The following is a 17686-nucleotide window of genomic DNA, read 5'->3' on the forward strand; positions in this document are numbered from 1 at the left end:
CAAATAAATCAAGAGATCTAAAAAAAAAACTTTCCACTTCTCTCTATCCCACAATGAAAGCTAACCCAGATTCTTGTTCTGTGTTTCCATTTTTTTTTGTTATTTGAATTTTGAAAGCAAGACATCATATCTTCTCAGAAATGGTAAGATTATAAGCACAGATACATTAGCTGGCCAAGATCATGTCACAGTGGTAACTTACTAACTTGGGTGGCATTCCATAAAAATGGAAGAAGAGATCTTAGTGAAAATCTTTATTCACAGGTGGTGCTACCCTTCTTGGAGGAAGAGAAAGCTTCCCACTTAAAATTAAAATTCGCAGAGTATGTTTGGTCGATAGAAAATAAAAGAAAATCAAATATAATTAAAATAGATTAAAAATATATATTTTTTAAATTATTTAATTTTTATGGTAAAGACAAAAATTAATGAAGTAAACTTAAAATAATATATAAAATTAATTTATTAATTTTAATTTTAATTTTTTTTTTTACATTTTCCATCATATTTCCTAAAACCAAATATAGTCTTTGGTTTTTTATTATACTTTGTTTGGTCCATAGTTTTTCATTATATCTTGTTTAGTTGGTTGGTATAAGTGAGAAAGTGATGAAAAGAAAGAAAGAAACAAAAATAAGGTATTGTTTGAGAATTCAAATGTTTTTAACTTTTTAAAAATAAATTTTATGTCAGTATTTTATTTTTAATTATTATATATGTTTATATAATTATTTTTTAAAATATTAGTAAAAATAATTAAAATATCTTAATTTATATTTAAAAAATAAATAAATAATAATTTTTTAATTATTAAACGTTTTTTTTTTATTTAATTTTGAAAAATAAATAATTATCATTAAAAACATTTGTCAAACAACCCCTTAAAATTTTCAAACCTTTTCTCTCAATCCAATAAAAATTTAGACCCCAAAGTCCACATGGAGTCTTGGAAAATGTACTTCTTTTTTATATTTTTTAATAGTATTTTTCTTTTGGGAAAATCATGTAACAGGCCCCATTTAAAAAAGATTACACATCTGGTGTCTTTAATTTTCAGCTTTACATGTTGGGGGCCCTCCTGGAAAGTAATTAATTCCTCTTACGTACCAAAAACAATTACAAATGTCATGTTCTATGATTATCCTTAATAACCTTCCATTTTAGCGCCTGATAATACAACAGTATTTCATCATACGCGTCTATCCACGTGGCTTTGACATGACTTGCATCTTAAAAGAGTTTCCAACGACTTGCCCACCATGGCAATGACGTGGCAGGTGTGTACTTATTTTAAAAATTGAAATTATTGTAAATTTTTAATTAAGAATATGAAAAAGAAACAGATGAATATTAAAATATAATGATGAGGAAAGAGAAAAATAAATCTAACATTAACCTATATGTATAGTGTGTTAATGATTTATAATTTGATAAATGAATAATTATTTAATATATAAATAAATAATTGTATATGTTATTAAGGATTTTATTAATAAAAAAATTAAGAAAAAAATTTCCTTCTTATTTTCTTTTAAAAATAAGCCAGAAAAAATGAAAAATATGCATCCCGTGATAACTTTTTTTTCCTCAATTTTTAGGTTATGTTTGGTTTCAAAAAAATTAAAGGAAAAGTAAAGAAAGAGAAAAAAGAAAAATAAAAAATAAATCTAAATTTTTGTTTTTATAAAATTATTATTATTATTGATGCGGTTGTTGATAATAGGACAAATCTTTGAAAGGGAAGCGAATACTATTCAAACCCCGCCATTCATTGAGGGGAAACGGTGACACCACATTTGCAAATGCCACGTGGTTGCAACTGTCGGGACCACGTTAGAATTACCAGCACACGTTGGATACCGTACGCCAGTGTGGGCGTAATGCGCCCATCTCTTTAAGCATCGATACGCTTCGACACCCAGAGACAATCATATTTCATAACAGAAAGGGAGTGCCTCAGTGAATTGTGGGGAAAATGGAGAGTGAGCCAACTCGGATAATGATCGCAGTGAACGAGTCGAGCATCAAGGGCTATCCACACCCCTCTATTAGCAGCAAGCGCGCCTTCGAATGGACTCTTCAGAAGATCGTTCGCTCCAACACCTCTGCCTTCAAGCTCCTCTTCCTTCACGTCCATGTCCCCGACGAAGACGGTTCTTTCTCTCTCTATTTTTTTTTTTAGGATATTTCAACTCTTTTTTTATTCTCTGATTTTCTTTTTTGGATTTATTGCGAAATTGATCGAAAAATGCTTGAGAAATGCATATGAAATTGCAAATTTTGTTATTTAGCAGTGCATCAGCTCTTGGATTGGGCATAATTGTTGAAGTGAATCTAAATTTAGAGATATTGATGGAGTGAATTGAAGTAGTTGAAGTTGATCTGAATTATTAGTTAGGTATCATTAGTTTTTTGATAGGCAAACAAGGAAATATATTAAAAGCGCCTAAAAGTAGGCGCGAAACGTGCACACGATGTATACAAAGGATGCCTAGAGAAGGAGACAAACAATAAATCCCTCTTTATTATAAAATTTAGTTATCATTATGTGATTAGGTATTAAATGATTTTTTTTTTTTGCTTGCATTTATGAACATTAGTATCCTATTTAGTTGCTGGAAAACCAAAATTTTTCATCTTTTATCTTTTTATTATGTTGTTTACCCAAACTCAACTCAACCGAGTGAAATTGTTATAGTGAAGGTTGTTGGTTTTTGGCGTTCCAAGTAGTGATAAGTGTGAGATTTTAAGTTTTCTTCTTAGCAATTAAACACAGCATGAATGCAGAAATGACGAACTCGGATGAAGATATATCTGATGTGATAGTTTAATTCATAGGGTCATAATCATTTGAATGCAATATTTGTAAATTCCCTGTTTCATCAGTTTCATTATTATGTCATAAATCTTCAATTTTTCTTTAAGAATTAAGCAACCTTAAGTGCCTCTAGAATAAAAATGAAAAAAATGTGCAATCTTAAGATTATTTATATTTGATGTTATTTATTTATTTATTTATTTTATGGATATTGAACTACTTATTTGAAGCTGTGAAGATATGATCTTAGTAAATTGATTTTTAGTATCATTGTTGTTTTATATGAACCATTGTGAGAGCTTGACTGTGTTTGGTAATGCTTGCTAAAATGGAATAGTTCTCATAGTTCTAGTAGGATAGGAGAGACACCCATATTTTGCCAGATACTGAGGTGGAGTTTGGGTTATCAATATCGCTAATGCATGAACCATTTTGCGAACTTGACTTTGTGTTAGTGTTTTCTAGAATTGCATAGATCTTTATAATACTTGAGCACAAAAATGCTAAAGTGGTGGATGTGTGGGGGATGGAAGTTAGAATTGTTAGAGTCCATGTTCCAGGAGGCCTTTCTTGAACTCAAATATGAATGAGGATGATTGTTCTTTTGGAGTGCATTTATTCTCTGAATTTGTTACAGAATAAGAGGATACTTTCGTGTGGGTATGAGGAAGTGTTTTTACAATTCCCTGTGAACTGTAAGACCATTTCAGTGTCTGCTAAAGAGATTTAGAGCACATGTGCTCCTTGGAGAACTTGCTTTTTCACTTGGTAAGCAGCTTGGTAAAAGACTCTAATTGTTGACCAACTCTTAAGAAGTGAATGAATCTTGATGAACATGTAGCCTTTGTAAAATTAGTGAGACTGCAAACCACATCTTATTAACCACCGTAAAGCTTGGTTTTTATGGGATCTTTTATTTGAAATTTTTGGGTTGTAGTGGGTTCTTCAAGAGGCATTTCTTCGTTTGGGTTGGCATGCTTAAGGTTTGATAAGCAGGGAAGGATGGTGCCACAAATGGCTCCTCTCTACTTGTTTTGGCATGTTTGGAGCAAGCACAATGTTGATGTTCCCAATGAAGAGCTTTCTCATGAGGGATTGAAGGAATTCTTCATTAAAACCCTCATGCCTGTTGGGGATGGTAAATTTTACTTTGTTAGATTTCATTGATGGATTGATGTTATAGATCAGGACTTCCGTTAAATATTTGTGCAGTACTTGGGCAGCCTAAAACTTTGAGCACCTAAGTCAACTTGACTCAAGCGACTGCATAAGCAAAGGTAAGGTCCAGTAGGAAGAGCATGCTTAAAGAAAGCAAGTGTATAATACTAGGAAGCTTTACCATATACTAGGCACTTCTCAACTCCTTAAAATGGTTACAACAAATTAATCACAAATCCACACAAAATTGGGGTCTGGTGGCACTATTCCCCACGTAGTTCATCAACCTCCTCATGGATGTCTCCATGTGGAATTTTTGTTTTTGTGCTACCACAATGTTTCAGGTAGCTCTTGCTTCAATCTTTTTTCTAGAAGTTTTTTCCACTTGACCAATTACTTTGCCATAGGAGAAGCTCCTTGTCCTTGAGTGATGCCATTGGACCAATATATCGTCTACTTGAAGTTGATAACATGTTGCTTCCCTTTTGGGTGCTTTTTTGGGTATTTGTCCTCCTTTTTATATCTTGACACTGCCACCTCCTGGCCAAGGTTTGATACTTCAAACTTCAAAGCACTTCCTATATTTCTGTGGCTAATAACCTCACCCTCGAGTTCAGCTCATTCCTCTAACCAACTGAAGATATGGGTTTCATTCAGCTCCCTCACCCTAAGTGCAACTTGGTCTATCACTTCTTCCTTAATGCCCTTTTGTACTGTATGTTAAAGATGACTGCAATATCAACCTCAGTTCCTATCATTGTAGAAATGGTGTATGGTGTATCTTCTTTTAAGATAGCCATTGTGCATAGGAAAGATATGGGATCGGTTTAGCCTTCCCTAAGAAATCTAGAATAAGAACCACTTAGAAGTCATTTGTGGAAGCAACAATTGTGTCAAACTTTCTACCTCATGATCCCATGTGTAGCTTTACTCCTTAAGCTATACCATGCAAGGATCTTACCTTTGAGGTAGCGACCTTAAGTCACCTGATTCCTTGGTTATCTTCAGCCCCAATTTCCTTACCTTTTTCATTGAGATAAAGTTATGAGTGGCACCAGTTTTGATCATGACACACATGGGTTTGCTATTGAGGCCTACCTTCACAAACATCAACTCCATACACACTTCTTTTGCCTTGAGAGACATCAATGGTTGAAGAGATCCGACTTATGTTATCTCTTCTCCTCTTTCCTACCTCAAGGTACTAAGGGCTTTCCTCTTTGGAGATTCCTTTGACCAGTATGGACCATCATGTAGGAAACATTTTTTAGCAAATTACATAGAGAAGCCCTACCTGCTAGTGCGTGCATAATGGAATGGATGTCTGAGAGGCTGAAAGGTTTGGTCTAGAAAATCGAAGTATTGATAGGAATACTGGGGGTTTGAATCCCTCTCCATCTGTGAGGTCATAGGTTCTCTCTTGCCTTAATCATTAGGTATGGACTTTCCTTTCTTGTATTTTTTTTTTCTTAATAGGAGAATGAATGGTATATATTGATCATTACCAATAAAGAAAAATAAAGGGTGGTGCACCTCGATGCAGGGAGTATACAAAGAGTGCTAAAAGGTAAGAAAAAAGCAAAAATATTAATAGGACCCTATACAATCAATGAAGTAAAACAAAGGAGGACCACAGCTTGGGTACACCCTACTGTGTGAGTGTCATTGCCCTGAAGTAGCACTCTATATGCTATAAATAGTTGTCCCTCCTTAGCATCCCTTTTTCCATTGAAGGCATCATGCTTCAGCAATTCTACCTTGGGTGCTCCCTCTCCCTAATGTGTGCTCACAGCTTCTGTGACTATGGCCTTCTTGCACATGTCTCTGTCTTACCAAAACTCCTAAATGCAAATGTCAAAACTAGCCTTAAGGTTAGAAAACATCAAAGACAGTTGTTTACATACCTCAAGCATTGGAACCTAGACTTTTTGGCATACTCTCCTTGAGCTCCTGGAGCTGTTTCGCAAAGTCATCAATGCCATGCTCTAAGCGTTGCTCCACCAAGTCAAGTCGCTCCTTGTTGTTGGCCATTGCACTACCTTGACAAGGAATGCCTCCACGAGGCAAACACTTTTCATGAAATTTCCTTCTTCCCCCTTTGGCTGTGCTAGATTTTCTATTGGAAGGTTACTCATTAAGAGTTGTCTTGTCTAATCTATAGAGCCAGACCTGTTTGTTAGCTTCCCCTTAGCCCTAGTTACAACCCCGTTTTAACTTTGGCTCTGATGCCACTTGCTACAAACTAGGATCTTGTGTGGTGCCTGAGCATCCAAAACTCAAGCATCCAAATGAGCACTACCGAGGCAGTTGTGAAAGGAAAACTAAGAATGCTTGAAAACGAGCAAGTGTAATACAATTAGGAAACTCTAATATACAAGACATTTGTCAATCTTTGAGATGATTACAAGTTACAGGGTACCCTATTTATAAGTAGTAAGGGAGATACTCTCCTCATGTTTCTAGTTTGGGTTCCAATATACTCATAAAACTCGTTAGGCACATCCAGCACTTCTAAGCTAATCTAAGCACCTCAAAAGTTGCTCTAAACTCCCCCAAGCACCTCAAAGTTGTTCCAAGCATCTCCAAGTACCTCAAAAGCACCTCTAAGAAGCTCCAGTCACCTTGAACGCCCCTCCAAGCAGCCCAGGCACCTTGAAAGGTCCTCCAAGGCTCCAAGTAGCTCCAACTACGTTCAAGCACCTCCAAACTGATTTAAGCACTTCAAGGTTGGGAACATTTTAGAAACCCTCATAGAATGCAAGATCACAAATCTATGCAATATTGGGTCCAAGACCTATGATATACAATACTGGTGTCTTTATACACATGCACAAACACTATGATATGCAGACTCTTCAACTTCACCAAACATACCACATTAACATTATGACAAAGATGCAGGAATGACACTCTTTTCAGATACTCCCATTTTCTTCAAATACATATGTTTAATTTTTGTTTATTTCTTTTTTATCGTTCTACTTCCTTGACATATAGTTATATTGAAAGAAAGAAATTTTGCTGGAAAGAGAACTTCTATAAGAATATTTAGTGACAAGAAAGAAAAGATAAGGATAAAAGAGAAAACAGGGGGATTCTATTATGCTGTGTCCAAATCATTTTTAGTTGAGTTCCAATATCATAAATTTGGAGCTAAGCAAATACCATCATCCAAGACCTGCACCCAAAGCCATGCAATACACACATATATGAATATATAACTTTGTAGAGAATCAGCTAGTTTAGAATGTTAATCAGGTTCCTTTCAAGGGCATAAGCGGCTGCCAATAGAACCTTAAAATGATACCCACCCCCTGAGTGGATTCCCTAGTTTCTTGAACATCTATCCTACCGGTGGTAAAGGTAAAAGAAAGGTTCTCTGCCAACTCCCAAGGCGGAGGTATTTTCCCATATGTGACTCTCCAAAGGATCAAATTGTTCGAGCTCTCTCTGGTAGGGATGGGGATGGGTGGTCCATCCTCTGTTATTTTTCATTGCAGCTTCTAAGCCATGGTGGGGTTCCCTCCATCCCCTCTATCTCTGTTTTGGCGCTACTATTCTCAAGACAAATGCCACCTGCCGCATATCATACACTGGTCTGGGCAATAGCAGACACCTTGGCTGGCCTCCCATCCAGCCTAGCACCGTTGCTGGCCTTCTGGTTGGTTCATCCCACTCTTTTCTGTTAGACAACCAACTTTCCTAAAAGCTTATGCTTGTTGAATTTGGGTCCACAATCGATATCATGTACTCCAACACTCGCCCTTGTGGGTAGCCTTTTTATAAGCTTACACGCCGACTTAATAAAGTGGGGAGATAAACATTCGGTGAGGTTCAAACACATAACCTCCCGTCAAACAAGGCTTTGATACCATGTTAGACAACCGATTTTCCTAAAAGCTTAATGACCCACTTCTAATGCAAAGGCCTAATGGCCCATTTCTCAAGGATTAATATCTCCTGAGTCTCAGTCCAATTATCAGAATTCTCTAAGATTCCTGGGCTACCTCCATAGAAGTTACTCCTTGGGCTGCTCACATACTCTCTAACCCCATCTTGCCTTGCAGCATACTTTGCTATTTCCTCAAGATCAAATTCTTAACAATTTGTGTGATAATTGCCTCCAACAAAAAACATCCACATCAATGATTACATCATTTATTCTAATATGATTGTATATCAAGTAGATAAAGATTCAATTTTTGAAGCAAAGCCAACATTTTAAGATAATGATTTTTTTTTTACATAAATTCACATATTTAATTTGAAATAAGGAATTAAATCTGGCTGTAGTAAATATAAATTAAAACTAAAAATTCATAATTTTTTCTAATCACCATTTCTTTTAAATGTAATTCTAAATAAATAAAATGAATTCAGAATTTGAAATATTCTGTAAAGCTGGCCTCTTTTGTTTAACAGAATTCCTTGGTTTATGACCAAGTTAATAATTAGGCATTTCATTTTTAGTGGATGATGTCTATGTTTCTGTACAAAAGGGGTTTTACTCCCTCTGTCAAAGTAGGCCACACAGAGGGCTAGCAATATGACTTTCTAGTGGTACTTGTCACAGGATTAAGTTCTTTCCTCTTAACATTAGTGGTGATGGTGTCCCTAAAAAACAACCTTTCATGGGATTAAAGCAAATAACATCCTTCATTTTGGAGAACGATAACATTTGTTTTTGTTGTTGTCTCATCCAACCATCAGAGCAGCTTTTTTGTCAGCTGACTAGTAACCCCTTATTTCTTTCCCTTGTCCCTGAATGTTCATCTGTCTAGTATTGATCCTAATAATGTTCTTTGATAACATGTGTCTCTAGGTTTTGATGACATGGATAGCATTTATGCATCCCCTGAAGATTTCAAAAACTTGGAGCGCAGGGACAAGGCAAGAGGGCTTCAATTGTTGGAGCACTTTGTGAAGAGTTCTCATGAATTTGGGGTACTGAAACTGCCTTCTCTTATGCATGCCTAAAAAAATTGATGGATAACCAAAAAGGGTGCCATTTCAGTACTTTTTTTTGCAATATGGTTTTGATATTGGTTCAGATATTGGTTAATTCCGGATAAACCTATTTATATGCCATCTCCCCATCTTTACTATTTCAACTTTTCCTTTTTATTCAAAACAAGTTTAAACATAGTTGAAATGTGAATTTCAATGGTTCATGATGCCACATCTGTTGAACCAGGGATTCAGTATATTGTATTCAAGCAAAAGCTTTGTTAATTAGTGGCATCGTTTAAAGAAATGCTTATTCAGTTCCAAACTATATGTTGGTGTGTTTGTAGGTTTCTTGTGGAGCATGGATAAAGAAAGGTGATCCCAAGGAAGTCATATGCCATGAGGTCAAACGAATCCAGCCAGATTTACTGGTTGTGGGTTGCAGGGGTCTTGGACCTTTTCAGAGGTATGGCTACAACTTTATTTCCATGAACATTTCTGGTCCCCATAACTCTTGATGACCCACGTATCACAATTCATTTGTATCAATGCCAGATTGGGAGACCAAAGCTCCTTTTTCAACATATTTAAGGTTCCAGGAACCATTTCCATTACCTAGAAGGGAAATTTTATAGCTGCACCTTGACATTGTGAAATTCCTTTCCAGGATACCTAAGAAGGGAATTTAAATCGTGATATATTACTCAATTTGACCCGTGTGTATCTTCTTTGTAGGGTTTTTGTTGGAACTGTGAGTGAATTCTGTGTGAAGCATGCTGAATGCCCTGTCATCACCATCAAACGCAGGCCAGATGAAATTCCTCAGGACCCAGTTGATGACTGATTGTTTTGGAACGTACTTCCCTTTCCATTTCTCTTATTTGTTGATATGACTTTGTACTGACCATGCAATAGCTGTGATGAACTGAAGAAATTATTTATTGATTGTGAAGTTTTAACCTGCAGAAGACACAGAATGGTGCATGAGGAACGCTCTAAGGTGTATACGACATTCAGACTGAGTTTGTTAAGTTGGTTGTTCTACTTCTTTATAGCTCAAGCTTGTGGAGCACATGTTGTTCGTTTGTTTTGCTTTTGAAAAATTTAAGATACTTGTCTAATGATATTAGGAAAAATGGAGATGTTATATTGCAAGCTGTGTGAGAGCAATGAGCAGAAGCTTCGCTCGTATAAATACAGCATCCATACAAAAAATGATAGAAAATGCAGCGAAAGCAGGAGGCTTAACACATCTTCTGCTTGACAAAAACTATCCATTCTCTTTAACATTACATGTAATGCTTAGACTTTTATACTGCCCTCTACTGTTCTCTTTACACATCCAAATGCAAAATGCATGCAAGTCGACGACCTCCATTTCAAGTTCGATGGTAATGTTAAAACTGTTTTTGCTTGACAAAAACTAGCCATTCTCTTTAACATTACATATTAAGAAAAGTTTTAAGAATATTTTTTGAAATTTGTTTTTAAAACACAAATTTCAAACAAACCTTTGTGGTATAAAACATGAAAAAAAAACTGTTTTTGAAAACTATTCTAAAAACTGTTTTAAAAAACATTCCAAAACAATGAGCCCCTCAACTCCTCAAAACTTGCAACTAGATTAAACATCGCAACACTATTATGCCGTAAGGAACACAGAGAACAAGACAGAGAGGGAGAAGCGAGATAAACCGAGTGTGTCTGAATGTAGATGGTCTCTATAACGTAAAAGCATGTGGAGATGTTTACAGTAAACAAAACATGATAATCCCACCTGTGTTGAATAAACTCCTACATTTGCATAAAAAGCCTAAACGCTACCCACCACAAACACCTCAACGCCATAATTTAACTCTTTCTACACATCATACACACTCTCTCTTTCTCTCTTTCTAAATTAAAAGGGAACATGCATTCCTATATTATATAGCTATGCCTACGCATAGAAGATCAACAGCAGGAGTATGCAAGTATGAAGAAGCTCTCCATATATCATACCATCTGATCTACGATGAGGATGTTTCAGCCATCGTACTTACCTTCTCCAACAGCCCTTTCATTTCACCCTCCAAGTTGGATTTCATCTCCCCCGACATTTTACCACTGGACTTCTCTAGCATACAAGTCATCATCTCTAGTTTCTGCTTGATGAAATTGAGTTGTGATTTCTCTCCTCCTGCAGATGGGTTGGCAGGTGCCTTGCCTGCCTTTTTGTTTGGGGGGTGATGTTTTTTATCAGGAGTCCTCCTGGAGGTGCTGGATGATGGATACCGGAGCCTATATGTGACTTGCTCGGCTCCAAAGGGACTGGCCTTTTGTGAACCATTGAAGGCTTCTTCCGCATCTGAGCTTCTTGAAAACACGACCCGAGCACAGAAAGAATCATACAGTATCTCTGTTTCTGACTCATTCAGAGTCCCAAACCTCGAAAATATTTTAATGAGGTCATCTTTTGAGGGTAAGGAGATCCCAGGTCCAAATGACAAGAGAAGTGTAGCGGATTCAACCTTTTTGTCCTTGTCTTTGTGTTTTGTCTTCGTATCTGACTTTCCAGCAGCAGCTTGCTTGAGTTCTGGGCCATCTGGCTCTGCTGTTTCATTCTTTCTACTCCTGCGGGCTTGCTTAGATGAGTTGTGGTCATTCTGTTTTAGGTCTTCTCTTGATGACCCAGTTTCAGATTCTTGACGTTTTCTCTTTCTACCAGGTCCATGTTTGTTGAACATTTTGTAGTTGGAACCATCATGATAGATTGCACTTCTGAATGCAGACAGAAATCCACTGATCTTATCAACAGATTTGTTTTCCCTCAGATAGAAGGGATTAAGGGCTGCAGATCGGATTCCAGATAGAACTTCTTGCAATGATATGCGGATTTCCTTCAGGTCAATAACCTTGTTCCGATTTTGTTTTGGTGTCTGAAGTTCTTTACTGTCTTTGTTCTGATAGGTCGTCTCACTACTACACTTCAAAATTGTAGGGGACCCAACAGATTGACCTGCAGCCCTGGAGCTCCGCTCTCCCTTACCAGCAACATTCGAAACTTCTAGGAATTCTGTCTTTGAGTCACCCATTGAGCCAGAATTTCTATGCATCCGTATCACATTTGTATATGGTGGGCACAAATATTTGCTCTTCTTCCTTTCCCGTGAAACAGAGGTCTGCTCACTTTCTTCAGGAAGCCTGCCACCATCATTTTCAACACTGAGGCCTTTCTTCTTCCTTTCCCTTGACACAGGACTGTTCTCACTCTCTCTTTTGCCTTCACTGCCATCACTTTCAACACTTACAGCCCTATCCTCCGAAGTTACAGGAGATCCTGAAAGCCTGGACTTCTTTCTCCTCGCTCGTGGAGAAGCCAAATTACTATTGACAGCATGACTTTCAGCTTCATTACCACCTTTTTTTCTCCTTTTCTTCTCAGATGCTGTAGCCAATTTGACAGAGTTTATATCTTCTTTGCCCATATCTGTCTCTTCATTCTTGGGCTCAACATCACCATTCCCTCTCATAATTTCAGCCATGCTTTTCTGCTTCCTTCTTTGATACAACTTATCCTCTGAACCTGTGGCTTTGTGCAATAAAGTTCGGCTGGTTTTCCCAAAACTAGGTGAAACAGGCATTGAAAGCCAGTCATCCTCACATGGGCCTTGGATTGGGACTTCTACTGGACCACCTAAATCAGAGGTTTTGGTTACACCATTTCCAACTTTTTCTTCAAGGCCTGCAATTTCCTGGGGCTCATGGTACACAGCCAGTTGATGATGTGGGCCTTTTGAACGACAAAAGGCTGACATCTGGCTCTTAAGAACTGAAAACTCAAGCATACTGGTAACAGAAACAACCTGGCCAATACATTTCAAACCTGAAAGAAATTCTGCTGGTTCAAAATGAGCAACAGAAAATTTTCTGATGCCACCCTCGGGCATGACAGCCCCTTCCTTGACACCTGCATTCACTGTCAATGGTCTAGAAAGCCCAATCCTAATTTCTTTTGGGGTACAAGAGCAAGTCATCTCTAACTCTACATGTCTACCAATCTCAGCCAGTGCCTCTTCCACAGCTTTGAGAAAGCTCCTTGAGTTACTTTGCTTGGACATCTCTATGAAATTCTCCTCAAAAGGTTTCAACTGTGATGGGTAGCACCAAGCAAATGTGCCATCTCCAAAGTATGCCACAAGAAGACGATCCCTTTGGCTATATTTTGTGGCATGTTTTGAAGCATCTTTCGGATCATATATCTGCCCAGGCCACCATGGGTGACTCTTTATTTTACCCCACACAAAGTCACCCACAGAGTACTGATATTCTCCATCACCCATATCTTCATCAACTTCTCCATTCTTGTCCCCCATCAGTTCAGGGTTGGAACCATCCATCTCTTTGATTTTCTCACCTGGGTTTCCCTCATTTTCATGCATTGACCCATCCTTATCTCCATATCCACTTTTCTTACCCAGATTTTGCCCCTTTTTGGAGTCGATTTTTGATGAGCGCCCCTCTTTGCTTGAAGAAGATCCGTGAACTTCCACAACAAGTGAAATGCCATTATCATGGCAATCCACCTTCCCACCTGAAGCATCCCCACTCAATCCAAGGGAACCATCTTTTGGCGCCATTCTCGCATCAACATTTTCCTCATTGTGGTCGACTCCCAAAACAGAATCCACTCCCTCTTTCTCACTTTCTTTGGTAACCGAGCATGACACGACGTCTTCTTTATCACCAAATGAGATATCCTCATTTCCTTCCCCGAATATTCTCTTGATCGAAACCTCAGTCTCAACTTCCGGTGTGGTAACAGAAACCCTAACTCCATTTTCTTGGCGTCCCGAACCGGAAATCAGAGAAATTTCTTTTAGGGCTTTTTCTTTTGGTGCTTGGGGTTTATCCGGTCCTGATACACCACAACTCTCAGATACGATTTGCATAGTTTCCATGCTGGAAAGCTATTAGATTTTCTTTTGTTATCTGGAGAGAAATAAACCGCCGCAGATTTCACAACTGGAAAGGAAAAAAACGAAAGGAAACAAAAACAGAAACATCAATCAAATCGCATCCTAGGGTTTTAGTTCTCACAACGAACCATCCAATAAAATTGAATAAACAATCAATAACAACAACAGAAAAGATAAAAGAAAGTAATAAATAAAGCGATAAAAGATAATCCAACAATCATAGATTTAAGGGTTAACGTTGACTGGAGAGTGAGAGAACCTGAACAAGACCAAACTCAAAACCACGGACTTCATGCCCATGCTTCATCCATGCCAACTTCCCAAATCTACGAGTTCGTAACAAAAAAACAAAAACAGGGATGATAAGCAATAGGTAGTAGAGAGAGAAATGAATTTTCTCGAGAAACGAACAGACCCTTTTCGCTTTAGGGTTTGAGAAAATTAATAATCGTGGCATAATGAATACGCCAGAAACGGGTCCATATTGAAAACGATTTTTCAGGCGGTGAGAGTGAGACGTGTTGTTCTTTTTCCGTCCTTTTTTGAACGGTTATTTTCATGTTTTTACCACTCTATTATTCTTCTGGCTGTCTGTATTTTTCATCTACTCGCTGTCTTGCTCTAGCCACGTGTCTGTATATTATTGCGATTGGAACGTGTCATTTATCCCTAGCGAGTATCACGGTTTTCATCAACGCAGTTCAGGGAGCTGTTTTCAAAACCGAGGAAGGTGTAAAGTGGAAAGCACAGAATCTCATTAAGCATTAACACAGCGGCTAAGGATTTGTTTGGATCCAAATTTTTTTAAAGTTAGAAACGCTCGATATTCTCTGGTGTAAGGACTGGGTTCGTTGCCTTTTAACTTTTTGTTCTTGCAAGGGAAGATCAGAGGTAGACAAAAACCACAAAATAAGGGGAAAGATTAGAAATTCAAGGGCACAGGAGAAAACTTTTAAGACCCAAACGAACCCTAAATGAGTGTTTATCCACTTGGGTAAGTTGGGCCTGACTCAAACGTAACAAAACGACGTCGTTTTCCATAATCATGATGTGGAGCACCGTCCTGGAATATTGTCTGCCGACCCAAAAGCAGCTCTGTTGCTGCCAGGTTTTTGTTGTTGAAAGGATATTTTGGACTTTTGCTCCTTTCATCAAGTCGTTGCTGCTCCACGCTCCACAGTCCACACAACTAAGAGAACTAAAATAAATCTTAACTATTTTATTAAATTTTACAACTGCTTTTAACATTAAATATTATTTTTCAATGGTTTGATAATTAAAAATAATAGACAATAGAGTTGAATGTAAAGGTAGACATCAAAATTTTGAATGAAATAAATTATCATTAAATTGATCTTAAAAAAAAAACGTGACTTCTAAATTCGCTGAAATTTGGGATCAACAAGATTGATTTTACACACATTTAACACATGGTATATGTTAAAAATTGACATGTGACCAAATTTGAAAGATTACAAAATGTAGTTTTTCAAATAAAATAAAATCTTTCAAATTATTATAAAAAAAGAATAAAAAAATATTAAATAAATATTCTTTAATTGATAATTATAAAATAAATAAATAAACAGATATTCCTTTTGAAGTCAAAAGTGAAGAATTTATATACATATTCTCTTATGGACAAGTTGTTAAATCAAACATCTTAGGGAATTCCAAAATTTGATTTCCTATTTTCACCTATAAATAATGAGCGACTTCCTTTAATGGAAAGACCTCCTTTAATGAAAAGACTTCTTCGGATCGACAAAAACTACCTTACAAGGGAAAAAAAGGTTTCATAAAAATATCTCTATAAGTCTAAGAGACGATAGAAGTTCTACACACACGATCTTCACTGAGTTTATTCGGAAATAAGCTAGTGTGGCCCTTGATTGATCTTTGAAATTATAAAAACATCATCATCGTCTTCCAAATTGTGATGAACGTGAAAGAATCAGAAAAATATATTCTTTTGTAAATAATATTGCCACAAAAATAGAAGTTCTACAATTTTTAATTTTTATAAAATATTTTGTTTCACATTATTTTTCCTATTGTTATGGATTGCAGGACCATTTGCGAAATTTGTGCACACAGTAACATTTTTGTTGTTGTGGTTTCAACTGTAACATTGACAGTGCCGTGAAGTTCAATCATGCTTAGTGTCAAATAACACTAAGGATTAAGGAGATAAATAATTAAGTGTTGTAAAACGAGGATAAATGCAACGCTAATAAAAGTAAAGAACAACTACATATTACTCGATAATAATATATAATGGGGAGGAAATGATCAGAAACAAGAAGTGAAAGAGTTTAGAAAATAAGTGAAAGAGAGAATAAGAGAGAAAGAATGAGAATGAGAGAAAGAGATAAAAATCTTTCTTCAAAATGCTCTTGTACAAAGAATGGAAAGTCTTTTATAGGCTGTCCAGATGAGAAACATTTACTCATCTTAAAGGTGAGTAAATGAAGTTCATTTACGAACTTCAATTGTAACATTAAGGTGGTCATTCACCACCCATTTATAACACTCCCCCTTGGATGACCATCCTATTAAAAGAATATGTCTCATTAAAACCTTACTAGTAAAAAACCCTATGGGGAAAACCTAATGAAAGAAAAATAGTACAATATTCTTATAATTTTTTAAGTTGCTCTTGGTATATTATGATTGTCTTGTTAAAAACCTTGCTAGTAAAACCCAGTGGGACAAAACTTAGACGAATAGAAAAAAAGTACAGTACATTAACACCTTTTTACAAGCATACTCTCCCTCATATCAATATCTTTGAGTTGACTCATTCCAATATTGTGTATTAACTTCTTGAATGTTGAGGTTGACAATGATTTTGTGAATAAATCTGTTAGATTATCACTTGAGCGTATTTGTTGCACATCAATTTCACCGCTCTTCTGAAATTCATATATATAAAAGAATTTTGGTAAAATGTGTTTAGTTTTATCTCATTTAATATAACCCTCTGTTATCTGCGCAATACATGCAACATTATCTTCAAATAATATTGTCGAGTCACATTTGATAGAGGAAAGTCCGCATAATTCCCGAATATGTTGGATCATGATTTTAGTCATATATATTCACAATTTGTTTCATGAATTGTTAGTATTTTTAAATGATTTGATGATGTGACCACCATTGTTTGTTTGACAAATCTCCATGAAATACCAACACCATTGCAATTAAACACATACCTTGTTTACGACCTACTTTTATGTGAATTTAAAAGATATCTTGCATCTGCATATCCAAGCAATTGTTGTTTTGATTCCCTTGAGTAAAATAAACTCATATCAGTAGTTATATGAAAATAACACAATATATGTTTAATACCATTCCAATGTCTTTGAGTTGAAGTGGAATTGTATCTTGCTAATAAATTGATAGAAAAAGGGATATTTACAATTGGTAAGATATATAAGCGCACCAATAGTACTAAAATATGGTACTTTAGGACCAAGTAACTCTTCATTTTTTTCGCAAGAACGAAATGGGTTCCTTTTCACATCAAGTGATTAGACAACCATTGAAAAACTTAAAGGATACGCTTTATCCAGATATAAACGCTTCAAAACTTTCTTAATGTGTGTTGATTAATGTCCTAAAACTCCATTTGGAAATTCTTTTTTCAAAATCTTTCATCTCAAATTCTTTTTTCAAGTAATTTGTTGTTCTTGTGAACTCTTCAGAAGTTCTAACAAGATTTAAGTCATCAACATACACTGTAATAATTGTAAATCCAGTTTCTGATTTCTTAATGAAGATGTGTGGGTATATAGGGTTA

At 36.3% G+C, this 17686-nt stretch overlaps 2 protein-coding genes across 4 annotated transcripts; one reads left to right on the forward strand and one right to left on the reverse strand.

Annotated features, from left to right (window-relative positions):
* Nucleotides 1-1918: 1918 nt before the first annotated feature.
* On the forward strand, nucleotides 1919-10242 carry LOC117929455 (universal stress protein A-like protein). Of its 3 annotated transcripts, none has more exons than XM_034849733.1 (5): nucleotides 1919-2153; nucleotides 8799-8920; nucleotides 9271-9389; nucleotides 9659-9779; nucleotides 9877-10242. In XM_034849733.1, exons 1-4 carry the CDS (start codon nucleotides 1976-1978, stop codon nucleotides 9765-9767), a joined length of 528 nt encoding a protein of 175 aa, XP_034705624.1. In that variant the 5' UTR covers nucleotides 1919-1975; the 3' UTR covers nucleotides 9768-9779; nucleotides 9877-10242. The 3 variants fall into 3 exon arrangements, with proteins under 3 accessions (XP_034705624.1, XP_034705625.1, XP_034705623.1); XM_034849734.1 differs by having other exon boundaries at nucleotides 9659-9775; nucleotides 9890-10242; XM_034849732.1 differs by having other exon boundaries at nucleotides 1920-2153; nucleotides 9890-10242.
* A 380-nt stretch (nucleotides 10243-10622) lies between these two features.
* Nucleotides 10623-14325, reverse strand: LOC117929454. The gene is made up of 2 exons (XM_034849731.1): nucleotides 14141-14325; nucleotides 10623-13927 (listed from the first exon to the last, which is right to left on the reverse strand). The coding sequence occupies exon 2, from the start codon at nucleotides 13861-13863 to the stop codon at nucleotides 10933-10935; it is 2931 nt and encodes a 976-aa protein (XP_034705622.1). The 5' UTR covers nucleotides 13864-13927; nucleotides 14141-14325; the 3' UTR covers nucleotides 10623-10932.
* Nucleotides 14326-17686: the final 3361 nt, after the last annotated feature.

This window comes from Vitis riparia, chromosome 14 (assembly GCF_004353265.1).
Source record: "Vitis riparia cultivar Riparia Gloire de Montpellier isolate 1030 chromosome 14, EGFV_Vit.rip_1.0, whole genome shotgun sequence".
NCBI lineage: Eukaryota > Viridiplantae > Streptophyta > Magnoliopsida > Vitales > Vitaceae > Vitis > Vitis riparia.